Genomic DNA, 23339 nt, shown 5'->3' on the forward strand with positions numbered 1-23339 from the left:
GGCAGGTCGCTCTCGCCTCCTGCCCCCCGGCCCCGACTCGGCCACGCGCGCGGGCTGGCAAGCACCGGCCTCGAGGTCCTGCAGGTGCATTTTTTTTTTTTTTTTAAAGATTAGGAGACACAGGATTCACCGTTTTAAAGCGAGCAATTCAGTGGTTTTGTTGTCTATCCATAAAGTTGTGCAGCAGTCACCACCGTCTAATCCCAGAACATTTTCATAATCCCAGAAGGCACCTGCACCCAAATGGGAGCTGTCACCTCCCACTTTCCCGTCTTCCAGCCCTAGACCATGACTGTATCTGCAGGTAGATTTTACAGTGATTTTTGTTAGATCATCCGAAAGTTCCATTTATCATTCCCAAGAAAGTCGACTCCCTTTCTTGGGAATGATAAATTTTCACCCTTATTCAGATGGCACCCTGGGTTTATTCAAGTTACCCTTCATTTCTCTCCAGAAATTCTGTTACGTTTTACCATGTAAATTATGTTTTCTTGTAATGCTTACTGGGATTCTTTAGTTACTTCTGTGGGTTACTTTCTTCTTTGTTCCCACTGGGTCTTCTGTGAAAAAGAAGTGTCTTTTTCCACTTTTGTCTCTAGACTGGGAATCAGGTGCTCTTGGGCAGGTGGTGCTCCTGGACAGGGACCTGGTTGATCTGTCCTCAGGGATGGCGGCCATCAACCCGTGGGCCTCGTGGGGTGAGTCCGAATCCTGTGTTGTCTGGGCCTTCCCTAGATGGGACCTGCTGTAGCACTGGGTCAGGGCTGAGGATTCTGGGGATGGGAGAGGATTTGCCTGTCTTAGTAGAGAATTAGAACTGGTTGCTGGTAAGGGGGAAAAAGTTGGCATAAAAGACCGACTTGTTTATATTTTACAGTCAGCTCCTGAAAAGTGACACTAACTCAAAAGATTTTCTGGCGATTTGTGGGGTTTCTTGGAAGACCATCATACATATAATAGAAATGTCTTTAAAGCTGTCCATGTTTTTTACTTCACTTTTTTATTTTTTGTACTGGGGATTGACCCAGAGGTGCTTTACCATTGAGCAACATCCCTGCTTCTTTTTATTTTGAGACAGAGCCTCATGGAGTTGTTGAAGCTGTCCCCTTGAATTTCTAATCTTCATGCCTCAGCCTCTGGAGTTGCTGAGATTACAGGCATGTGCCACTATTCCCAGCTGCATTGATCTGTAATTTAAAAACAATGTTAAAGGATAGTGTGATGTCAGTGGTATGTTTTATTTTCAAGTGAGATTTTCATCACTAGACATCAAGAAAGTATCCTAGTAGTTAACTTTTTTTAAAAAAAAAAATTAGATAATACTGTATTTGTCAGATACCTCAATCCTTTAAAAGGTGGTTTTTAATTGTCCTATGGTTACATTGTGTGGATACATTTCCTGACTCTGACTCCTGTGTGCATTTCCCTTACAAATCCACCTACCTTGGGCTCTGTGGAACTTTGTCATTCCCGTCAGTGAGGCAGTCTCCTTTTCCATTTTTTTGTTTTAGATGACCACAATATCTTTGTTTATTTATTTTTATGTGGTGCTGAAGATCGAGCCTAGTGCCTCACATTTGCGAGACCAGCGCTCTACCACTGAGCTACAGTCCCAGCCCTCCTTTTCCATTTTGTCACCTTTATTCACCTGGCTTGGTGTCACAGCCCTAACCTGATCCTTCTGTGCAGGTGCCCTTATGGACCAGTCCTGGGGGATGGCAGCTGTTGACCCGTGGGCCTCCTGGGGTGAGTCCTCAGCCATGTTGACTGCCACATGTGGCCTCACCCTGCACTGATCTGCCATAGCTGGGGTCAGAGCGGGGACCTGGGGATTCTTCAGGGCAGGGATTTGTGGTCCAGATCTGACAGTGTTCCTAGCTGGAGTGCTCCTAGGGCAGGATGTGGGAGTCAGTGTGCAGCCGTTCAGGGCTCCAGCCCAGAAAGGCTGTGAACAGATGCTGCTGCCCGTGACATAGGGTGTCAGCGAGGGACTGGAGTGTTCAGTTGTGTGCCTTTTCCTTTTCTGGGCCACATTGCCTTCGTCTGTAGAATGAAGAAGCAAGTCTACTCCTTTCCCATGAAGGGAGGGCAGTGCTAGTCTTCCTCAGCCCCCAGGAGGAAGCGCTGGTGTGGTGGAGCTGTTGTAAGGAAAGAGCTGCTTCCGTGACTTCTTTTTCCTTCCTTAGCTCTGTGTCCTCAGGACTCTGCGTGGCACATGGATGGGAGCAACGAGGAGGGGAGGAGGGCTGCTGGGCACCCAGCAGCCCAGGTCCAGGTGAGATGGGCTTCCACTTTTTCCTGAAGGGGAACTATATTCCCAAAGGATGTGTGTCCACGTTGTCACTGGCCATCCCAATCATTGTGGTTACTCAATTTACAATAGCAAGAGTTTGGGTAGAAAAGGAATCAGCCAGATGTTCATGTTTCGAGTGCAGGTGGGGAGAATTCAGTCAGTGGTCCATGACTTAGAGTCTGTCACACCCGCCTGTCCAAAGTGCTGAGCCACAACTCTGCCTAGGGCTCTGTGCAGGATGAAGGGTGGCCCGCTTGGCTGGCAGCCCCCTTTTCCTCCTCCCACCTATTTCATGTATTCAGATCTGATTGAGGCTGATGTGGATTGTGCCCTCCTTGACTGGTGAAGGAATGCAAGGACAGGTGTCAGCCTCTGCCCTGAGAACCTCCCAGACTCCTTTCTGGAGAAGTCATTCACTAGCTAATGGCATCTCATAGGTGGCCTGGGCTGCCTGTGTTCTGTGGGGAGGGCCCTGTAGCAGCTCAGTCCAGGTGATGCTGGGAGATGGGCAACTGTGTTGAGGCCAGTGGGCACAGAGCAGCTGTGGAAGATTGGAGCCAGGCGGGCATTGTAGAAGAAGGGCCTCACCTGCAGCACCTCAGGTGTGTTTTGGGGCTGGGGGTGCACTGTATGGCCAGTGTCTAGACAAGACTGACCCCAGTTAGTTTTCAGACTGGAGAGACCAGAAAGAACCTGCCTTCTGGCTGAGAGCTGGGACTCCACCCTGGGAGGGTTGGAGCCTCAGAAGTGTTGGGAGCAGGAGGTACAAGTTCAGAGGTGGCTGGAGGGGTGCTCCTGGAAGTGTGGAGGGCAGGGCTGTGGAAAGCAGGATGGCGGTTCAGGCCTGGGAGCTGGGGAGGAGAGCAAGGTCAGAGATATAGGGAGTCGAAGCCGGGGGCTTCAGGACTGAGGGCACAGTGGTGGCTCCTGAGAGAAACAGGACAGTAGACTTGTGGGACAGGCATTGTCCCTTTCCCTTTCCTGCCCAGTCTCCACCAGAGGCAGGCACTTAAATTTTTTTCATTATAGCTTTGTTGAAATATCCACATAAACTATGCTGTTTAAAAGTATTTCATAGTTTTTTTTTTTTTTTAAATATATTCACAGAGTTATACATCCATCACCAGCATCTAATTCTAGAACATTTCTATCACCCTGAAGAGAAATCCGGTACCCTCTAGTAGTCTCTCCCTGTTCCCCAGCCCCCAGCCTGGCAGCTGCTGATCTGCCCTCTCTCTATGGATCTGCCTGTGCAGAGGCTTCGGGTCTGTGGAACCATGGTCTCTGGCCTCGAATGCCTGTCTGCTTTCACCTAGTGCAGTGTTCCAGGCTCGTCCTTGTCGGGGCCTGCATCAGTGTTCATTCCTTTTCATGACTGAGGCACATTTTTTAACTGATTTCAGTTTCTTAAGATTATCCCATGTTTCTAAATGGGAGATTTTTAATCTATTTTTTCTAATTCATCAAACTTCCATTTACTTTGTTGATTCCCGGTTATAAAAGGCAAAGAAAATAATTTCATCACATTATCTAGGTCTTCAAATAAATAGTTTCATTACAGTATTTAGGTCTTTTATTTATAAGTTAACGAATCAAGTAAATGTGAGGCACTGTGTTATAAAGCTTTTACAAATTACATCACTTAACTTTACACCTCCACCAAAATTTGAAAAATTTATAAAATCTGCATTTTCAAAGCGGAAAGGTGAAGTGAATCATAATTGTGTAGCCCCATGAGGCAGTGCTGCTGCCTGGAAAGGAGAGGGGCCTGGATGCAGTGGTGTGGGTGCTGCGTTCCTGGGTCTGGACTTGGGCAGCTGTGGGGTCCACTGCTGTCCTCGTGCATACAGTCATTTCTAGATGTGCAGCAGTGCAGCAGCCTAGGCTGAGGCGGGCCCTCAATCAGTCTCCTGGGAACCAGTTAGCGGTAACAGTGCCATGAAGAAGCCTGACTGACCACTGTGCTGTGCTGTGCTGTTCATTTATGTCAGGGTTTCTGAGAACCTATTAGAGTTAATGCTGAGAAAATAAAACAACATTGAAACAACAGTACCCTCTAATGTCTGAAGAGTTGTGATTTCTGAGACCATGCTCCTGGCCCCCTTCCCACACTCATTTGGATTCTTCCCTGTGGGAAACTTGGACTTGAATTGTGAGATTTTTTAAATTAATCAATGACTTCAGGAACACAGATGAGCCTGTGTCTTTTTAGGGTTCCTTCCAAGTTAAATATTTATTGAAATAAAGCATCTACCTGGTGAGAACATCAAATGCTGTCATCCCTCATTATCTGCACAGTCCATTCTTGGGAACAAGCTACTTAGTGAAGTGCCAGCTAGCAAGAGCCCAGATCCTGTTATTTCATGGAATAAGGGACAATAATAACAACAGTGATAATATTTCAGTCTGTCTAAAATGCCAGCCAACCTCCCCAATGTGGAAATGCTCTTAAACCCGTCTGCAGCAATTCACCAGGAACTTCTGCATGATAAACCAGGTATATAAAACACTAGTAATACTCTGCACCCATCCTTGGTCCTTCTTGACTGTCTAGTTATGTTTTTCTTCTCTGCAAAGAGTTTACATTAAGATACTAATAACAAGCACTGGGGTTTAAGTCAGTGGTAGGGTACTTGCCTAGCACATGAGAGGCCCTGCGTTCAATTCCAGTACTGGGGGAAGAAAGAGATACCAAAGAAATGGTTGCCAGTTGCCCAGGGTTCCATGAAGGAGAGCCTGTCACGGAACCCAGGTGATGAGCAATCAGGAAATAGCCTTTGGGGCAGGCAGCTAAGCCCGATCAACACCTTGGACTCCTCTCTCAGACCCTCTTGGGCTGTGAGTAAGCAGATATGGGAAGGGCCTAGACAAGTGCATACTTGTGCACGGAGTGATGTGCAGAGGTTTCTTGGGTTTGGTGGGGCATCTTCACAGCCATCGTGGGAAAGGGGGTTTAGCTTGGAGGGGCTTCTTTGGAGCTGAAGGCCTCATTCCTTCCCATCACCCCAAAGCAGCAGGTAATAGTGTGGGTCCTGCGTCTCCACACTAGGGGGGGATTTGCCCTCAGCTCCTGGACTTTGTGTTTCATGTGCAGTTCTGGAAGCTCTTCACTGTGTCCTCTTACTGTCCCTGAGGTGAGGCCACTAGCATGGGGGAGTATTCAGCTGGACTGGTTTTTCCTGCTTTTAGTCCTCAGGCCTCTGAGTTTGATAATATCTCCTTTTTTAAATTCTGGAAATTTTTATTTTAAATATTCTTTTGACAGATTGTTAAGTTATAGAAAAGTATAGAAAGCAGTTGAACAAACACCAGGCCCATCACTCTGGGGAGTGATGTGTGGTCGCGTTTGCTGGGTTCCTTCTTTACATTGTCCTCAGTGGTTCTCATTCTTTTCCAGAGCTGCCGGTCATGGATCTGGTGTGTACACAGATAATACTTTTTCGTTTTCATAACAAACTATGTAGACAGCAGAGATGTACAATCTGATCTTTCTGAAGTTTCCTCCCTTGTACCTGTTACTTCTTTAAAGCTTCCTTTGTGGAACTTTGAGGTGGCCTGTGTTGATACAGGTGGGTTACGCCAGGTGGCCCCACGGGGAAGCTCGCCCTGCCACCCTTTCTTCTGGATGGGCGTGTAAGGCCTGCCTCTGTTGTCTTTGCTGTAAACCACATGGGGAATGTCCCGTGGCTTCCGTCTGTGCCGCTGTGAGACCTCCCCTAGCATGTCCCTGGAGGGGAATACTGCTGAGTTCCCAGGCCTGCTGCTGTGTGGCTCAGCCTGGGTGCAGCCTCTGTGCAGCCTCCCCACTCTGGGAGAATGCCCATTTCCCTGCGTCTTTGCCAGGTCCTGTAGTTTTCAATGACCTTATGACCCAAAGTCCTGTTGCATTATTTTAGTTGGATACCAGTGAGATAGAATATCTTTTGGTATCTTTGTTGGCCATTTGTATTTTCTCTCTGGTTCATTCCCTTGTCCCTGGATTTCTAGACATTGCTGTGCTGCTGTGTAGGTATTTTCCATGCACTCTGGGCCCTCATGCTTTGCCATATGTGAGTTATCTTCCAGTCTGTGGCTTGTCTTAACTTGTGTCATGTGTTTTTTGGTACATTTTTTTTTTCCAAATGTATAGCTTTGTTTATGGCTGTTTGTGTGTGTGTGTATGTGTCTTATTTTAAGAGAACTGTGCTTTAAAAGGTAACTTTCTCCTTCTTTATGTTCTCGCTCTGGGGTCCTCTGCTGAATGATGGGCCTCCTCAACAAATTGCTGGCTGTTATTTCTGCTTTGCAATCCATATCTGTCCTCAGGGAGAGAGGGAGGCTTGGCCGTCATTCCCACCTCCACAGAGCTCTCGGGGATCCTGAGCTGAGTGCAGGGCCTCTGTTCCCCACTTCTGGGACTCCTTCCCTGTCCCCAGAGAGTGTTTCTATAGTCTGCTTCATTTTCCATTGCAGTCTTCCTGGGCTGAGAGGCTGAGAAGGGACCTACAGTTCACTGAAAGTTGGGTGCTGCTCCGCCTGGCCGCTGAGTTCCGCCTTCCTGGGTGGCAGGTGTTTCTGCTGTCCCAGGGGTCCTCTGGTCTGTCTGTGTTCACCAGGGAAGGGCTGTGAGGCTGTGTGTGTGTGTGTGCTGCAGCTGAAGATGCCCGCCCTCCTGACAAGTCCCTCTCTGGAGGCGGTGGGCCTCAGTGGCCAGGATCCGCAGGTCAGTGCTGCTGCCTGTCTCAGCTTGGGCCACTTAGACCCCAGGCCTAACTGCAGGGGTCTCAACTCCGGCGGCAGCCTGGGAACCCACCTTGCACGCTTGGGTCCAGAATGCTTATGGGCTTTGCCCAGGTGCAAGTGCAGTGCTGGTGGCATGGGCCACGGTGGGGAGATGGGGAGCCGTCCTGAGTCTGGTTCTGCTGCGAGTGTTCCAGCCCAACTCCCTCCTGCCTCACTGTGTCCTAAGTAGGTGCCCAGAGCCGTCCGGGCTCCCGTGGCAGCCTTCCTCTGCTCCATTTACTGGGGTCAGCATTTCTGACACACTGTGGAACTTCTGGTGCTGCTGACCCGTTTTTTCACACACACAAACACACACCTGCGCTTGCACACGTGTTCTTTGGAGTTTTCTCTACTGAGCTACACTCCTAGCTCTTTTCACTTTTTATGTAGAGAGAGTGACTTGTTGGGTTCCCTGGGTTTGAACTTGCTTGAACTTGCCATCCTGCCTCAGCCTCCTTGGTAGCTGGAGTGTGGCCTGCACCACCACACCTGCCTGTACTGTAGACATACAGCAGTCCCTTTAACAGACCGCCACCGACGTGATGGCTTAGAACAACACGGACTCTCTCTTCTGGAGCGTGGAAGTCTGAAATGTGTTCCACTGGAGGCCCGAGGGGAGTATGCTTTCCTGCCGGTCAGGTTTCCAGGGGCCACCTGCCCTCCTTGCTTGTGCCCTTTGTCTTCAGCACAGTGCTGTGACCTTTGCCTCCATCTTGTGACTGGCTGACCCTCCTGCCTCCCTCCCTGCCTCCCTCCCTCCCAGGAGGACTGTGTGGCCACGTTGGATCACCTGATACTCTGAGATAACCTCCCCATTTCAGTCACGTCTGCAGAGTCCCTTTCATCACTGTGGTGATGGTGCGGGTGTCCCCTGCCTCCAAGCCTTCCACAGCCCCCATGATCCTCAGCTTCAGCGCCTGCTAGCTTTCAGCCCCCGCCGTTTCATTCGCTCCAACCACCTTCTTGTTAAAATGAGTATTTCGAATCAAGTCTCGGATCCTATCATTTCACCTGTAAGAATGTCTGGGTCTGTAAGAGAGAGGTACCTTTCAGCCTGTAGCCACAGAGCATTTATCACCCAGGAATTTAACTTGGTTCCTTAACGTTGCCTAGTACCTGGTGCACTTCAGGCTGGCTCACTTGTCCCCAAAATGCCGTCTTCTCTGTTTTGGTACTGGGGATTGGTAAATGGGTACTTTACCACTGAGGTATATCCCCAGGAGTCTTTTTTATTCTTCATTTTGAGACAGTTCCTAGACCCTCGCTACGTTGCTGAGGCTGACTCTGAACTTGTGATCCTCCTGCCTCAGCATTCTGAGGGGCTGGGATGACAGATGTGCACCACATGCCCAGCCCAAATATCTTCTTAGAGTTGGTTTGTTGGTTGTTCGTATCGGGATCCACAGAAAACCCACACATGGCTTGTGCCTGGTAGGCTGAAGAAACTGGTGCCTTGGCTGGTTTGCCTGGTTTGCCTTTGTGATGTCATCAGACGAGTCCTGCCCCCGTGTCCTGTGAACTGGCAGTTGGACTAGGGAGCTGTGCAGATCCATTTGGTATTTTTTTTTGAATCTTTATTTTTTTTAATTGTAGTTGGACACAATACCTTTATTTATTTATTTTTAATAAAGGTGCTGAGGATTGAACCCAGGGCCTCGCCCGTGCTAGGCGAGTGCTCTACTGCTGAGCCACAGCCCCAGGCCCGTCTGGTATTTTGACAGTACTTCTGTGTGGCTCTGGCCCCTCCTGCTTTGTTGCATCAGAAGGCCCACAATGTCTGTGCTTGATCTCCAGGCGAAGGATGGATTAGAGGTGGTGATACGCCCTCACCCCCATCTTTTTTTTTTTGATTTTTATTTGTTTTAATTAGTTACACATGACAGTACAATGACCTTGACATATCATACATTTGAATCAGATGGGATCTAATTTCTCATTTTTCTGAGTGTACAGGTTGCAGAATCATATTGGTCATGCAGTCACAAATATACACACAGTCATGATAATGTCCGTTTCATTCTACTACCCTTCCTATCCCCCTATCCTCCACCCCCATCCTAAAGCTCCCTGTCGGCCTTTCTCCTTGGCCCAGCTGCTGTCCGTGGTTCTTGTCAGCATCCACTTTATTATCAGGGGTTGCAAAACCCTTCTCCAGTGATTTCATTCTATTCATCTGTCTTCAAGGCAGTGTCTACTGGGTGTGATTCTTCAATGCTTAAAAAAAAAAAAATCAGTGGTCCCTCTGGGGTCTTGGGAGGTGAGTTTGTGGCAGTCTGCCAGCATCCTGGTGAAGCGCAGGTAGCTGTGGAGGCCAGCTGAGGTGCCACCCCAGGGAGGTCAGGTAGCGGGAGGTGTGTGGACAGTGAGCAGGGCCTCCCAGCTTGCCCCACCGGTGTTGTGCTCTGAAAGCTCATGAGCTTAGGGTTTGTGCACTTCTCTGTCCTGTGTCCCATTCAGACAGAATCCCAGAATGCAGAGACACAGGTAGCCATCCAGCAAACAGGTCTGGACAGGGCTGTGAGAGAAGCAGGAGGTCAGCACGGAGCCCACAGGCCCACAGTCAGCAGTGGCTCACGGGATGTGCCAGCCCCGTCTGTGCTGAAGAGGGTCGGAGGCCAAGGCAGGAGCCCCCTGGCCTAGCAGTCACTCGGCACCAGGGCTCTTGGTGAGAGCTTCAGACAACGCGTCTCTACACTTAGCGCATGTTCGCTGCCGCAAATGCTGGGCACAGGTGGGGAAGGGACTGCGACAAGCTGGCTGTGGGGCCTTGGCAGGTCTCCAGGGAACTGCGGCAGGGACGGCTCTTCAGGCCAGTCACAGTGCGAGTGGAAGGTGCAGTTCTGGTGCAGAGAGAGAGATGGTCACTGAGATTAGAGGTGGCAGGCTGTGTCTGAGCTGCACCTAGCAAGGACAGAAGGTATGCCCCCAGGAGAGGAGAGAGGTGGGTGCTGGGAGGGCAGGGAGGGGTCCAGGGACCCTCAGAGTAGAAGTGATGCTCTGCACACCTGTCTGCTCGGCAGGTGTTTGTCTTAGGCTGGCTCTGCCCCTGTCAGGACCATGTGCATGGTGGGCGGTGAGGCCCGGTGAGCAGGAACTCTGGGGACACATCACTCACTTCCCCCTATGCCCCCTGGATGCCAGGTGCCTGAGGCACACAACTCAACTCTGAGAGGAACTGTAAGGGATGTCTTCATTGTAAAAGTCAGACTTCATCTTTCCCTATAGTTTCCTGTTCTCTTATTCCTAAAAATGTCAGCGCGGGTTTTATTTAGGTCACATATTTTGATGGCTACTGTGACTGATTACCCTTGGCCCAGCCACTCAGGGTCATCCTGCTCACCCTTAGCTCCAGTCCTTGAGAGGGATTGAGAAGGTCTGGGATGAACTTGGGGGTGGTCTGGGGATGCATTCAGAGGGTCTGGGAGTGGACAGGGAGGGAGGGTCTGGGGTGGAAGCTTCCCCACGGTGGCCAGGAGGTCATATGTGAATGTTCAGTCCCTTCCAGGGCCTGGGTTCCCATATGGGAGCACAGAGTTAGCCCCATGGTTTCTAGCCTGCTGTTGGTGTCCTTAGCTTGTTCCCACTCTGACCTGGGCTTCATTGCCTGCCTTTGCAGGGAGGGGACTGCCCAGGTGAGCTGTCCACACCACCTGGTGTTACTGGTATTGGGCAGGTGTCCTAGGAGACACCTGCTCCTCTTTGCTGTGGTTATTGGGGCCCCACACGTCCAGTTGGGGCCTTGGTGAGGCCAGATTCGTGACTACCTCCAGGAGGCCCTTCCCTCCAGTCTCCTCTTCCAGGCTTTCAGTCTTGTTCTTTCCCTGGAAACATTGGAGGGGGGCCCTGGCTGAGAAACACGTGCTCTTTAGGAACCAGTGACCTTCGAGGATGTGGCTGTGGACTTCACCCAAGAAGAGTGGGGGCAACTCGATCTTGTGCAGAGGACTCTGTACCGTGATGTGATGCTGGAGACCTATGGGCACCTGCTCTCTGTGGGTAAGTGACACCGTGAAAATGGCAGTGCCCCAGTGGCTCCCTGGTGGGGGCCAGTTCTCAGAGGGCTGAGGTGATCTGGAGCCCCAGTACTCATGAGGTAGGAGGACCTGTGCTTCCTCAGTCCTGGTGGGACTTTGCATGAGGACTGGTCAAGGGGATGTCTTGAGTGGGGCATCATTGGGGGAGTGGACAGCGTCTTTCTCAGGCCCGGCATGGTGGAAGGACTGGGCAGATCCATCTTTGCTGTCTCCTGTTTGATTCACAGTCCCATTTTCCCTCCACACACAGGGAATCAGATGGCCAAGCCTGAGGTCATCTCCCTGTTGGAACAAGGAGAAGAACCGTGGTTGGTGGAGCAGACGTGTCCTGAGAGCTCTTGTCCAGGTGAGGGCAGGCCCCTGTGTGAGAGAAGGGGGCTGAGGGCAGGGGTCACCTGTTTTGGGACCTTGGAGAATCCCTCCCAGGAGCTCCCTCCCTGGCACCTGACTTTCCTGCTGTGTTCTCAGCACAGATGCCCCACCTGACTGTCAGAACAGCTTGCTGGGCCAGCTCCCAGCCCTGGGCACCTCTCGATGGCGCTCACCTTCTCTGCTGTCCCTTCTCTGAGATGACTGCTCTTTCATTTACTTAACTTTAAAACTTTTGTTTTTTCTGTTTTTCCCAAATTTGTAGCCCGTGGCCACAAACTCTTCTTTTAAAAATGAAAAAAACAAGAAAGTTGTTCTTATTTAGGAAGCATATTCATGTCTCAAACCGAAGCTGCTAGACCGTAAAGCTGAAAGCCTCCTGAAAGCTCCCTGTCGCTCAGGTGGCTCTTCCCACCTGGACGCGCCCTGCGGGCCGCAGCTGCTCTGTTGTTGTACGTTTTCCAGTCATTTTCCTGGTTGTTCTGGGCACTGCAGTTTGCATCTCAATTTGTAACAGACTCACTTAGTTAATCCAGTCTATTTTGACCGTATTCTACCTTCCTGTTGTGCTGTTCTCAGGAGTCACCTCCTGTGGGTCTAGCATAGATTTTGTAACTGCTGCTCTGTTATCGCCTTTTGAATCAAATAGAAAGTGGGAGTTACCAGCCGAAGACACGTGCCCCCGCTTGCCCTCGCATCTGTGGTTTTCTTGTTGGTGGTCTTCACTTGCAGTCGCTGCCTGTGGTTCTTTCCTCTCTGCCTCAGGGGCTCCCTTTAGCATTTCTTTTCTTTTTTTGAACCACGGATTGAACTCGGGGGCACTGAGCCACATCCCCAGCCCTATTTTTTTAATTTAGAGACAGGGTCTCATTGAGCTGCTTAGTGCTTCGCCATTGCTGAGGCTGCCTTGAACCTGCGATCCTCTTGTCCCAGCCTCCCAAGCTGCGGGGATTACAGGCGTGCTCCACTGTGCCCGGCTACTAGCATTTCTTTAGGGGAGGGTTTGGCAACTTCCAGGTTTTGTTTTTTGGGAATCTCTTTGTCTCTTTTATTTTCCAAGAGTAATTTTACTGGATATAAAATTCTCGATGGACAGTTTTTTCCTTTTGTCCCATGGTTTCTGATGAGAAGCGCTCATGTAAGCCCACTTGTTGAGGCTCCCCTGTGTGAGAGGAGTTGTTGTCTCCTGCTGCTTTCAGAGTTCTCCTTTGACAGCTCTCTCTCTTTATAGTTTTCCTGTCGATGTGTGTGTGCGGCCTTCTTGGTTAGGGCTTCTCAGAGCTCCTGTGTGCATCTCACTCCTGAACTTGTCCTTTTCATGGCCCTAGCTGAGTGCTGCTGGACCTAGCTGCTTGTTGTTGCCCCTGACAGCTTGGAGGTGCAGGCTTGACCAGCTCCCTCAAGGCTTTCTGCACACTGTGAGTAGGTAGGACAGAGGTGACCTTTTCTGTTGGGGTTTCTAGGGACCACCAAGCAGGACCCCTCTTGACTGTTGTTTGGGAATGAGGCTTAGGAGAAACTCCAGCTCTGTTCTGTTCTTCTCACCCAGTATTGGACACGTGGGCTATTATTTTTCAGGACTACGGATGAGCTGGGGAGCCCCTGATAGGACTAGGATACATTACTAAAAACCCACAAAGGTCACTGTCCTTATTGATACTGTTATTTTTCTTGTTTAACACTTTCTGGTTGATCTAAGGCTCTGGTTCATTTACAGAATTCTGAAAATTTGATTTTGACCATATAGCCAGTTTTAAAATTGCCTTTCCAGAGGGATGCGGTTGTTGATGTCCTGGCTCTCACATGTTTATTGACTTCCTGTGCTTCTGGCTTGTCTCTGGTGCATGCTCCGTGGGCCACCGGCACTGTGTAGTGCTGGACAGGAACGGTTTCTTTGGTCTTATGTTTGGTCAGCTACCATCTTACGTTTCTCTGGAGTTAATTTGAGAACTATATGAAGGTGCACTCACATCTCAGAGCTAAGTGTGAAGTTTGTAATCAGTGCCACTTCTCAAGCAGAGTTAAGCCTCTGTTATGATGAATTCAGGTGGGTAAAGAGAAAGGTGGTGCATGGGAAGTGAGAAGAGAAGCTGGAGAAAGAGAACAAAGTCTGGTCCCACTGGATACTCGTGGGAAGCTGTGTGATGGCTGTCAAAGGAGACCATATTCTAACCCCCAGAGTGTGCGAACAGGGCACCTTGTATGGCAGAAGGGGCTTTTCAGATGTGAATAAATTACAGATTCTGAGATGAGATTATCCTGGCTCATCTGGGTAGATTCTAAATGAAATCATGAGGGTCCTCAACAAAAGTGAGGCAGGAGGGTCAGAGACACAGGGGAGGTGGGACAGAGGTGGAGGTGGGAGTGCTGTTCTTTGAAGATGGGGAGCAAGCTTCAAGCTGCAGAGGGTAGCCAGCATCTCAAGGCTGGAGGGGGCAAGGGCAGGGCTTCCCCAGAGCCACTGGAGAGGGCACACCTTGATGGCTGCTGCCTTCTGGAACTGTACCATAATAAGCTTGTGTTATTGTAAGCCACCGAGCATGTGAGCATTTATTATAATAGCAGACTCCCGTTGTTGGAGGGCTGCTGCCTCAGCATTGAGGATTTCTTGCTGAAGGGAAAGGAGGGAATTTGGCAGCATTTTGCTGGATTCATTCTCAGCCAGTCATCAGGAAAGTCCACATAGGGTGGGGGCAGCACCAGTATTTGAGTGCAGATGGTCAGGCTGCGACTCCCTTGGCTTTTTTGTCATGCACCTGTTTTTCCAGTCCATATCTTATGTAATTGCTCTAAAAATGATTGTGTAGTTCACAAGAATTGTAACCTTAGGGGTGTTTTGAAACCACGATGGTGTTGCTCTTTGAGCTGGTGAATCTCATGTCTTCAACTGGACTCCATGATACAGACACAATGTGAAAGCGTTTTATCACAGATAAGCTCCTGTCTTGCTGGTGGTGCTCTCTCTCACCCCACCCATCTTCCTTTTTGGGGGGTAGGTGTCAAGATGGGAATTATGAAGGTGTTCTAACATAGAAGTAAGTCAGGACACTCTTTGGTGATTTGCACGTTAGTTTCTAAGCCTGCATTCCCATCTTTTATTGAACCAGTTCGCCCTGCCCTGCCCTGCCCTGCCCTGCCCTGCCCCTTTTCCCCCCATACCTTAAGAGCATTCACGTGTCCTTTTAGTCCCCAAGACCAACCCAGGTTCATTGCCCTCTGGGAGGACACATACACACAGGTATCAATGTACTTAGATCTGGGGCTTGTCATAATGAAGGCATACAAGCAAAAGGAAAAGGTGTGCAGGGCTCGGCCCAGAGGAAACCTGGCCTGGGTCTCCATCAGCTCTTCAGTGGAGGTACACACGCCCAGTGAAGTGTTTTCTGCTGGAAAACCTGCCTGAGCCTGAGAGTCTAGGGTGTTTGAGGTGTTGCTCACGTGGGCAGAGTGCCAGCACACCTTACTGCAATCCCTGAACTCCATCCTTCCAGAGAGAAAGCAGATGTTCATCAGGAACAGCAGGGCTTGCGTAGATGCCTGGGAGAGCAGGTAGAGAGAGCTTCTCACCAGGATCAGCAGGGTTTGTGCAGATGCCTGGAGGAGCAGGTGGAGAGAGCTTCTCACCAGGATCGGCAGGGCTCGCAGAGATGCCTGGAGGAGCAGGTACAGTGTGCTTCAAGGGCTGGAGCATGTCACAGTCTCTACCAGTTACAATACTTCAAGACCTCAATTCCCAGGAGTGGGCCAGGGCCAGTCCTGAAGCAGGCCATCTTGGTCATGTGCAGTGTTAAGCACACAGTCTGACAAAGTTTGCTCATTTCTGCACACCCTTGTTCTGGTTCTGCTTTTCATGGGAAAGTACTCTTCAGTGGTGTAGTTTGTGTTCTGGTAAACAATGTTCACTTCTCACTCTTGTCTGCTGTGATATTTCTCTGGCTTCCAGAGAACAGTTTCACTGTTGCCTTCCAATAGCATGGACTATGAAGCTCATCACCCTTCCAGCCTAGGTCTCTGTGTCCTCACGGCTCTTTTCTGTCTCTTTTTAGAGTGGATGAGAGATCATGAAAGCAGTGCCTTGATCCCAACACAGAGTACTTTCAATGAAGAACCATCCCACGGCATGAAGTTGAAAAGATACATATGGGATGATCCTTGGGTTTCTAGGTTAGGAGTCTGGGGATGTAAAGACCAATTAGAAATGTACCATACAAACCAGAGTACAGCTATGAGGCAAATGGTCTTCATGCAAAAACAAGTCCTGTCTCAGAGAGGACTGAATTCTGAATTCTGTGGACTTGGGGCAGAGTATAGCCAGAGCGTAAACTTTGTTCCATGTCAGAGGGTTTCTCAGTTAGAGCATTTCTATAAGCCTGATGTGCATGCTGAATGCTGGAGGTGCAACTCGGCCATAATGTATGCAGATAAGATCACCTGTGAAAACAGTGATCATGACAAAGCCCTGTTCCAGTCCCTCCACCCTGTTCACCCTGTAAAAATGCAAACTGGGGATGATCTTTTCAGATGTACTGATGCTGTTAAGTCTTTCAACCATATAATACATTTTGGTGATCATAAAGGAATGCACACAGGAGAAAAACTGTACAAGTATAAGGAGTGCCATCAGATCTTTAACCAGAGCCCATCCTTTAATGAACATCCAAGACTCCATATGGGAGAAAACCAGTATGATTACAAAGAATATGAGAATATCTTTTACTTCTCATCCTTTATGGAACATCAGAAACTTGGTGCTGTAGAGAAAGCATGTAAATACAATGAGTGGGAGAAAGTCTTTGGGTATGACTCGTTCCTCACTCAACACACAAGCTCTTACACTGCAGAGAAGCCCTTTGAGTACAGTGAGTGTGGCACGTCCTTCATCTGGAGCTCTTACCTGATTCAGCATAAGAAGAGTCATGCTGGAGAGAAGCCCTATGAATGTGACAAGTGTGGAAAAGCTTTTAGGAATCGCTCCGCCCTTACTAAACACGAGCGGACTCACACTGGACTAAAACCCTATGAATGTAACAAGTGTGGAAAAGCCTTTAGCTGGAATTCTCATCTTGTTGTACACAAGAGAATACACACAGGAGAAAAACCTTATGTATGTAATGAGTGTGGGAAATCTTTCAACTGGAACTCCCATCTTATTGGACATCAGAGGACTCATACTGGAGAGAAGCCTTTTGAGTGTACAGAGTGTGGGAAGTCTTTCAGCTGGAGCTCCCACCTCATTGCCCACATGAGAATGCATACTGGAGAGAAGCCCTTTAAATGTGACGAGTGTGAGAAGGCTTTTAGGGATTACTCAGCCCTTAGTAAACATGAACGAACTCACTCTGGAGCAAAACCATATAAATGCACTGAGTGTGGAAAATCCTTCAGCTGGAGCTCCCATCTCATTGCCCACCAGAGAACTCACACAGGGGAGAAACCCTATAACTGCCAGGAATGTGGCAAAGCATTCAGAGAACGCTCAGCCCTCACTAAGCATGAAATCATTCATTCTGGAATTAAGCCCTATGAATGTAACAAATGTGGGAAATCCTGCAGCCAAATGGCTCACCTTGTTAGGCATCAAAGGACTCACACTGGAGAAAAACCCTATGAGTGCAATAAATGTGGGAAGTCCTTCAGTCAGAGCTGTCACCTGGTGGCTCATCGGAGAATTCACACTGGTGAGAAACCCTATAAATGTAATCAGTGTGAAAGGTCCTTTAACTGTAGCTCTCACCTTATTGCACACCGGAGAACTCACACTGGAGAGAAACCATACAGATGTAATGAATGTGGGAAAGCATTCAATGAGAGCTCTTCCCTTATTGTGCACCTGAGAAACCACACTGGAGAGAAGCCCTACAAGTGTAACCACTGTGAGAAAGCTTTCTGTAAGAATTCCTCCCTCATTATCCACCAGAGAATGCACAGTGGAGAGAAGCGCTTCATATGCAGCCAGTGTGGGAGAGCCTTCAGCGGCCACTCGGCCCTGCTTCAGCACCAGAGGAGTCACAGCGAGGAGAAACGTCCTTGAATTTATCAGAGGGTTTTCATTTCTTGTACATTTGATAACCTATAGGAGAAAACCCTATAAATAAAATCAAAAGGGAAAGCTTCTCATTAAGAATTCAAGAAGACTTCCCCCTTTGTCACTCAGTAGGGCATATCTTGGAAGTAATGGTATGATGTGAAAATTAGGGAAAGGGTATCTGCAGTCATCAGCCCTTTCGGCCTCATATCAACACAGAGAAGGGAGCTCTGGACTCCGCAAGCAACCCACCAGGAGCCTGTGCTTGAGGATCTGGTGGGGGCACCCTTCAGCAGGTGCTCCCACCTCTGTGATCGTGTGCTCTGTCGGGGGGCTCGTGCAGAGCCGGGTTGGACTGGAATGTACTTCTCATGGAGCTGAGATATTGGGTGGAAATCTTTATAACACCATTTTACGCGTAATTACAGAAATGCAGATAGATTTTGCTTTGATGAGGGCGGGGTTTGGGTGCCCTTTTAGGGGTAGAATATGGGATATTAATCTGGTTCAAGAAAGGAAATAGTATAGTTTTGAGTGGGGTGTTTGCTGTTGGTCAAGATGAACTCCTTAGACAAGATGAGTGCGTGAGATCACTGAGGGCAGAAAGGGTGCAGCCTGGAAGGGTGAGGCTTGTGTGGGTCGAAGGTGACACTCACCACCCGGGGCCAGGGTCTGCTGCCTGTCTCTGCTCATGACTCCCTCCTTGGGTGGTAGTTTGTAATTTGTTTTAGGCAATCACTATAAATTATAACTTTGGACACGGCTTCAATATACATAGCACAAAGGAATTAAAAGAACATAGAATTGTGTGTGATATCTACTATAACAGATCTAAAAAATGTGTATATGGATAAGGACCTGTGAGGCCCATGGAGAAATTAACCCACTTAATTTAAGATGTCTTCGTTTTGTTCTTCAAATACATATAGCACTTATCATTTGCCGTTTTGTTTTAAATGTTTTTCAGATATTAAATTGTTTAATCCCATTAACTAGGTACTGCCATTACCCCAGTTTTACAAATGGGGAACGGAGGCAGAAATGTTGGGGAACCCAGCTGAGGACCAGAGCTAGTAAGGAGTAGAGCTGAGGTTGGCTCCAGAGGCCGTGTCCCAACCACGGTGCTCTGCGTCTCTAGTGATATTTTACCATCATGTTCCCCTTTTGTTTAGTGTTTCTATAGTAGAGATTTGATAATAAAATTCAAGAAAATCCTAAGCAAAAAGAAATGAAGTCACTGTCTCCTTTGTCCTGAAGCATTGCTGTTAACACGAGTTGAGCTCAGATCACTGGGGAATAGGAAGAAATCTGGGTGGAGTTTGGAACTGCTGCATCTTCTGGGATCTGGGTTTCCTAGCACTTGGCCCTGGCAGCTCTGAGGGTGATGGGGCAGTGGGCCTGGGGCACTCCCTGGAGGGCGGTCTGCCCTCCCTGGACCTGTGCACGCCAGGGCGTTTCCCAGGGTCTCAGTGTTCAGTGTGTGCCTCTTTTAATCTTTAGGTGAAAAGAACACTCGACTGAGGGAGGTCAGGAGTGAAGGGAAACCTCGCCAGTCCACCCAGAGTGAGGGGAAGGGGCAGGAGGGAGCCAAGAACTTGGGCCAAGGACCCTTCCTGGGTAGGTGTCAGCGCTGCACAAGGGCCATCTCGTCCCAGGGAGTCAGGACTCCCAGGACGTCCTGCGACATGGCCGCACTCTGTGGAGAGGCTGTGTTCACTGTCTGACCACAGGTGTGACTGTGACGTCCCCTTGCCCACAGGGCCTGGTGCACTGGTGGCCATGCTAGGCGTCTTGCTGGACTCACAGAGTCGATGGTTTATCCTGTGGCCTTCAGAGGCAGAGGCCCTAGGAGAGGTGGGGTCAGCAGGTCTCTGTGGCAGAGCACGTGTCCAGAGCTGTCCTGAGTGTGATGAGATCGGACCCCAGCAGCGGGTCTGGACTCCCAGGGATCCCACAGTGTACCCTGGCAACCTACCTGGGGACCTTATCCCAGCCTTATGACCTTTAAAATGTGTTTGAGAGGCCTCCTGTGGCTCAGCCCCTTCAGGAGTCAGGTGAAATCCCTCACAGCTGCACACTGCCCCGGAGCACAGTGCTGTTAGTGCGCGTGTGTCCAGGACTCCAGGACCCCTCCGTGGCTGGGTCCGACCTGCCTGCCCCTCGGCCATGTCCCTTTCACCACGCCCTCCCCTCCCTAACTCTGAAACCCGACAGACCCAGTCCCCTCCAGCCATCACGTTCCCCTTCGCCTTCCTGCTGTGGGTCCCCCTGGACACTCCCTTGCACACTGGCTTCTTGCTCTTCCCCCTTGTCACCCGCTGCCTCCAGATGGCTCTAACCCTCAGCCACAGTCCTCACTGTCAGGCGCTCCCAGCTCCTGCCCTGCGGCCTCGGTGCCTTCCCCCGCAGCACCCTTGACCCTGACCTTCATGTCCTGAGCTCTCTCTGCAGGCTCCGTGCCCGCCCTCCACAGCCAGGGGCTCCCTCCCGAGGACTGGCCTGCAGTGTGGTTCCGGAGCCCCTTGGCTGGGGAGCCCCTCGGCCAGCGATGCGTGCTGCCGGCTTCCCTGACAGCGCTCTTGTCGGCGGGCTTTGCTGCTGTGACTAGAAGACTGACAGGACGACTTTAGAGGAGGAAGTCTATGTGGGGGCTCATGGCTTCAGAGGTCTCAGCCATAGAGAGCAGGCTGGGCTGGGGGTGCGCTGGCACCCGAGTCTCACTTCTAACTCTCCCTCCAGCCCTGTCCTGGCCGCTGCTTCCCCTACATGGCCACGCCACCCAGAGAAACACCTTGACAGGAGAGTGGCTCCCGGAGACAGGCAGTGCTCGTCCCCCTTCAGCCACCAGGAGAGGGGCGGAGTGCCCACAGGGGCAGGCATTGTGTGAGGCCTGGGCCTCCCGCAGGGAGGCAAGGTAGGAGCCGTGTCTACCTGATCAGAGGCCACCAGCCTGCAGGTGTCCACGTTTGGTCTCATGAACCGTTAGCTAAAGGACGTGTCCACCCTGAAAGAGCAAGTGCTGCGGCCTGGACCCACCGTTGGCTAACCCCCTGCACGTGCCTGTGCTGACCAGGGTGTAGTCGAGCACAGCTGTGGCTAGGCTGAGGGGCCTGTCCAGCCCTTCAGCCTCCCTGGAGGCCCAGCATGCCCTGGGATTGAGGGCCATTCCCAGGAGGCAGAGGGGAGGAACAGTCACCCCCAAGCACAGCCACAAAGCAGCTGCTTGTCAGGAAGGAGACGCCTGTTCTGGTGGACATGGAAGTGCCAGGAGCAGCCTCTGGGCAGTTTCCTCCTCAGTCCCACCGGGCCCACGGGCCTGTCGGTCTCCAGCACTCCCTAGCCATTGGAAGCTTGGGGCGTTATTTACAACTGACCACACCCTGGACTCACCCAGGTGCTGAAGCAGGGGTCCTTCAGTGTGGGCCTGGGCCTTGCATCTTATGAAGGTTCTCCCAGGCTTTGGATACGGTGGTGGTGGACTTCCAAAATGGTCTTCAAGAATTCTGCCCCCGGTGTGCAGGCAGGCCTCTCGCATGTGGGAGGCCTGCGGCCGTGATGCGTTTTGTGTCTGTGGCTGTGCCTGGTGATGTGATGAGTGATGTCATTAAAGTCCCAAGCCACTTGTCTGTGGATTCATGAAAAGGGAGACCATTTGAGTGGGACTGACCTAATCAACTGAGTCCTCAAACAGGGCAGGTCTTGCTGAGGTAGAATTTCAAAGTCTGGGAGGGATCTTCCTGCTGACCTTGAGGAAGGAAGCACCACCTGGGGATTGTGGAGGTGCTCTCCTGGCTGGAAACAGGACGGATGCAAATGCTGAGAGCAGTTCTCACCTGGCAGCTAGCAGGAAAGTGGGACCTCCGTCCTGAGAGCCAGGCACTGAGGTCTGCCAACAGGGCCCGCCCGGCTTCCAAAGACCCCAGTCTCAGCAAACACCTCAGTGTCAGCTGGGAATTGAGACCCCAAGCAGGGATGTAGCTTTGTGTGCCACAGAAACAGGAGCCGGCTACTGGACCTGCTCGCGTGGGGATGTGTGCCTGGCCGTGCACCAGAAGACGGCTTGGAAGCCACTGCCCAGGTGGCTCTCCTCTGTCCACTCTGAAATGAGCTGCTGGTGCAGCGGAACTCTTTGACTCCCAGTCTGCCCAGTGTTCTGCCTCCTGGAGATGATTCCCGACTCCCAGTTTTGAAGTGAGAGATGGAGGGAGAGACACAGGCTCACGGTGGTCAGCACCCCTGGCCACCATGGCATTCTGCCCATGGATGGGCGGTGAACTGTAAAGCCCAGGCTGACCCATGTCGGGAACAGCCGGGCGCTCTCAGAGCCACAGGGACAATGGGTGAGGCTAGTGACCCTGGGGAAGTGGCTATCCCCAAACAACTTCAAGAGGTGGTGCCTCTGGGGGGTCAGCAGGGGCCCCTGGGCACTAAAAGGCCAAGTCCATGGAGACAGCAGCACCTATGAGGAATGACAGGGCCTGTGGGGACAGCGCAGGGGCAGCCTGGTCTGGAGGACTGTGAGGGGCAGCAAGAGGGACTCTCGTTCCTACAGGAGTCACTGGGGGCCTGGCCTGCTCCAGCACAGGGCAGATGTTGGGAGCAGGGTGGGTGTCGCTGGACACAGCAGCCCTGGCTGGTGTCCCGGGGGTCACTGTGGGGTGTGCTTGAGGCCTGCTGGGAAGGTGCTGTGGCTGGGCTCCCCTAGGGTGGTGGATGGAGGCAGCTCCTCCCCAGGCTCTGAGCCCTGTGGTCGCCTTGTGGCTGCTGGGGAGCGGACCCCTCTGGAGCACAGCCTGTTCAGGGGCCCGGCTCGTTGTTTTTGTCTTTGGTTTTGGATTTTTGGTCGTAGTGATGAAACCCAGTGCTGCCCTACCAGTGAGCCATATCCCAGCCCTTTTTATTTTTATTTTATTTTGAGGCAAGATCTTGCTAAGTTGTGAGGCTCTCTGGCCTCAGCCTCCCAAGCTGCTGGGAGTACAGGTGGGCACCCGCGCCCAGCCTGCTGGTCTCCTAGGTCATCTTGTTTTCCATCCCACTTCCAGGTTTTGAGATGGTTGTCTTGGTCTTCCTTAGAGGAACTCTTGGAGGCAGCCGGGAGGACCCTGGTGCCTGAGGCTGGACAGGCCTGGAGGTGCTTTACTGCGGACGTCCCTGTCCCACAGAATGTCCTTGGGCCTTTGGTTCTTCCCAGTGTGTGTGCCTTGCTTTATTTTGTCCCCGTGGTGACCCTGGCAGGTGGGGTCTGTTTCTTCCTCCTATTTTTTGGGCGTAGAGGGATAAAGCCATGTGGACCAGGACACTACCCAGCGTTGGGCCGTAGAGCACCTGGCTGGTGGCCATGCTCTCCGACTCCCGCTCCCTGCCCTCAGGAGGCCGGGACCGGTCCTGATCCCCTGCCTTGCGGTGGCTGGTGGGTTCTGTGAAGGAATCTCGCTGCGGTGACTCGCGCTGACCTCACACTGGTGGCTCTGTGCCATCACTGGGCATTCTGGGGGGAGCAGAGCTCCTTCCTCAGACCCCGCTGGCGAGGCCCTGCTGGCCTGGAAGGCTTCCTTTCGTCCCTCTGGCCGGCTGGCTGTTGCAGTGATGGACGCTTGGGGATCTCTGGTGCTTCTGCTGCGGGTCTCGCTGGGCTGCCCGCCTCTCTTGTGCTTGCCTCAGGCAGACGGGGTCCCTGACCATGGAAGCACCACCGACCTGACAGGTAGCTGTCCAGGGGAGGTTCAGGGGAGGCCGGGCGGGGGGTGGCTGGTGCCCGCCTTTCACGGCCACAGGCCCTCTCCCCAGGCAGTGAGGAGTCCCAGCGGCTCAGCAACCTCTCCCAGATGCTGGCGAAGGGCTACAGCATCATCCCTTC

At 51.3% G+C, this 23339-nt stretch overlaps 1 protein-coding gene across 6 annotated transcripts; it reads left to right on the forward strand.

Annotated features, from left to right (window-relative positions):
* Nucleotides 1-6: 6 nt before the first annotated feature.
* Znf606 (zinc finger protein 606) lies at nt 7-18711 on the forward strand. Of its 6 annotated transcripts, none has more exons than XM_048791504.1 (7): nt 7-84; nt 600-698; nt 1690-1746; nt 2187-2275; nt 10924-11050; nt 11339-11434; nt 15504-18711. In XM_048791504.1, the coding sequence occupies exons 2-7, from the start codon at nt 668-670 to the stop codon at nt 17486-17488; spliced, it is 2385 nt and encodes a 794-aa protein (XP_048647461.1). In that variant the 5' UTR covers nt 7-84; nt 600-667; the 3' UTR covers nt 17489-18711. The 6 variants fall into 6 exon arrangements, with proteins under 6 accessions (XP_048647461.1, XP_015360991.1, XP_048647462.1 ...); XM_048791505.1 differs by lacking the exon at nt 7-84 and adding an exon at nt 1079-1157 and having other exon boundaries at nt 91-698; XM_015505504.2 differs by lacking the exon at nt 7-84 and adding an exon at nt 91-304.
* Nucleotides 18712-23339: the final 4628 nt, after the last annotated feature.

Source organism: Marmota marmota, unplaced genomic scaffold (genome assembly GCF_001458135.2).
Source record: "Marmota marmota marmota unplaced genomic scaffold, marMar, whole genome shotgun sequence".
In the NCBI taxonomy this organism is placed as follows: domain Eukaryota; kingdom Metazoa; phylum Chordata; class Mammalia; order Rodentia; family Sciuridae; genus Marmota; species Marmota marmota.

What these genes read in the sequence shown, in the direction of transcription:
- Znf606 (XM_015505504.2), top strand. An exon ending in CAACCCGTGGGCCTCGTGGG is followed by an intron (nt 699 to 1,689) that starts GTGAGTCCGAAT and finishes CCTTCTGTGCAG; the next exon opens with GTGCCCTTATGGACCAGTCC. An exon ending in TGGGCACCTGCTCTCTGTGG is followed by an intron (nt 11,051 to 11,338) that starts GTAAGTGACACC and finishes CTCCACACACAG; the next exon opens with GGAATCAGATGGCCAAGCCT.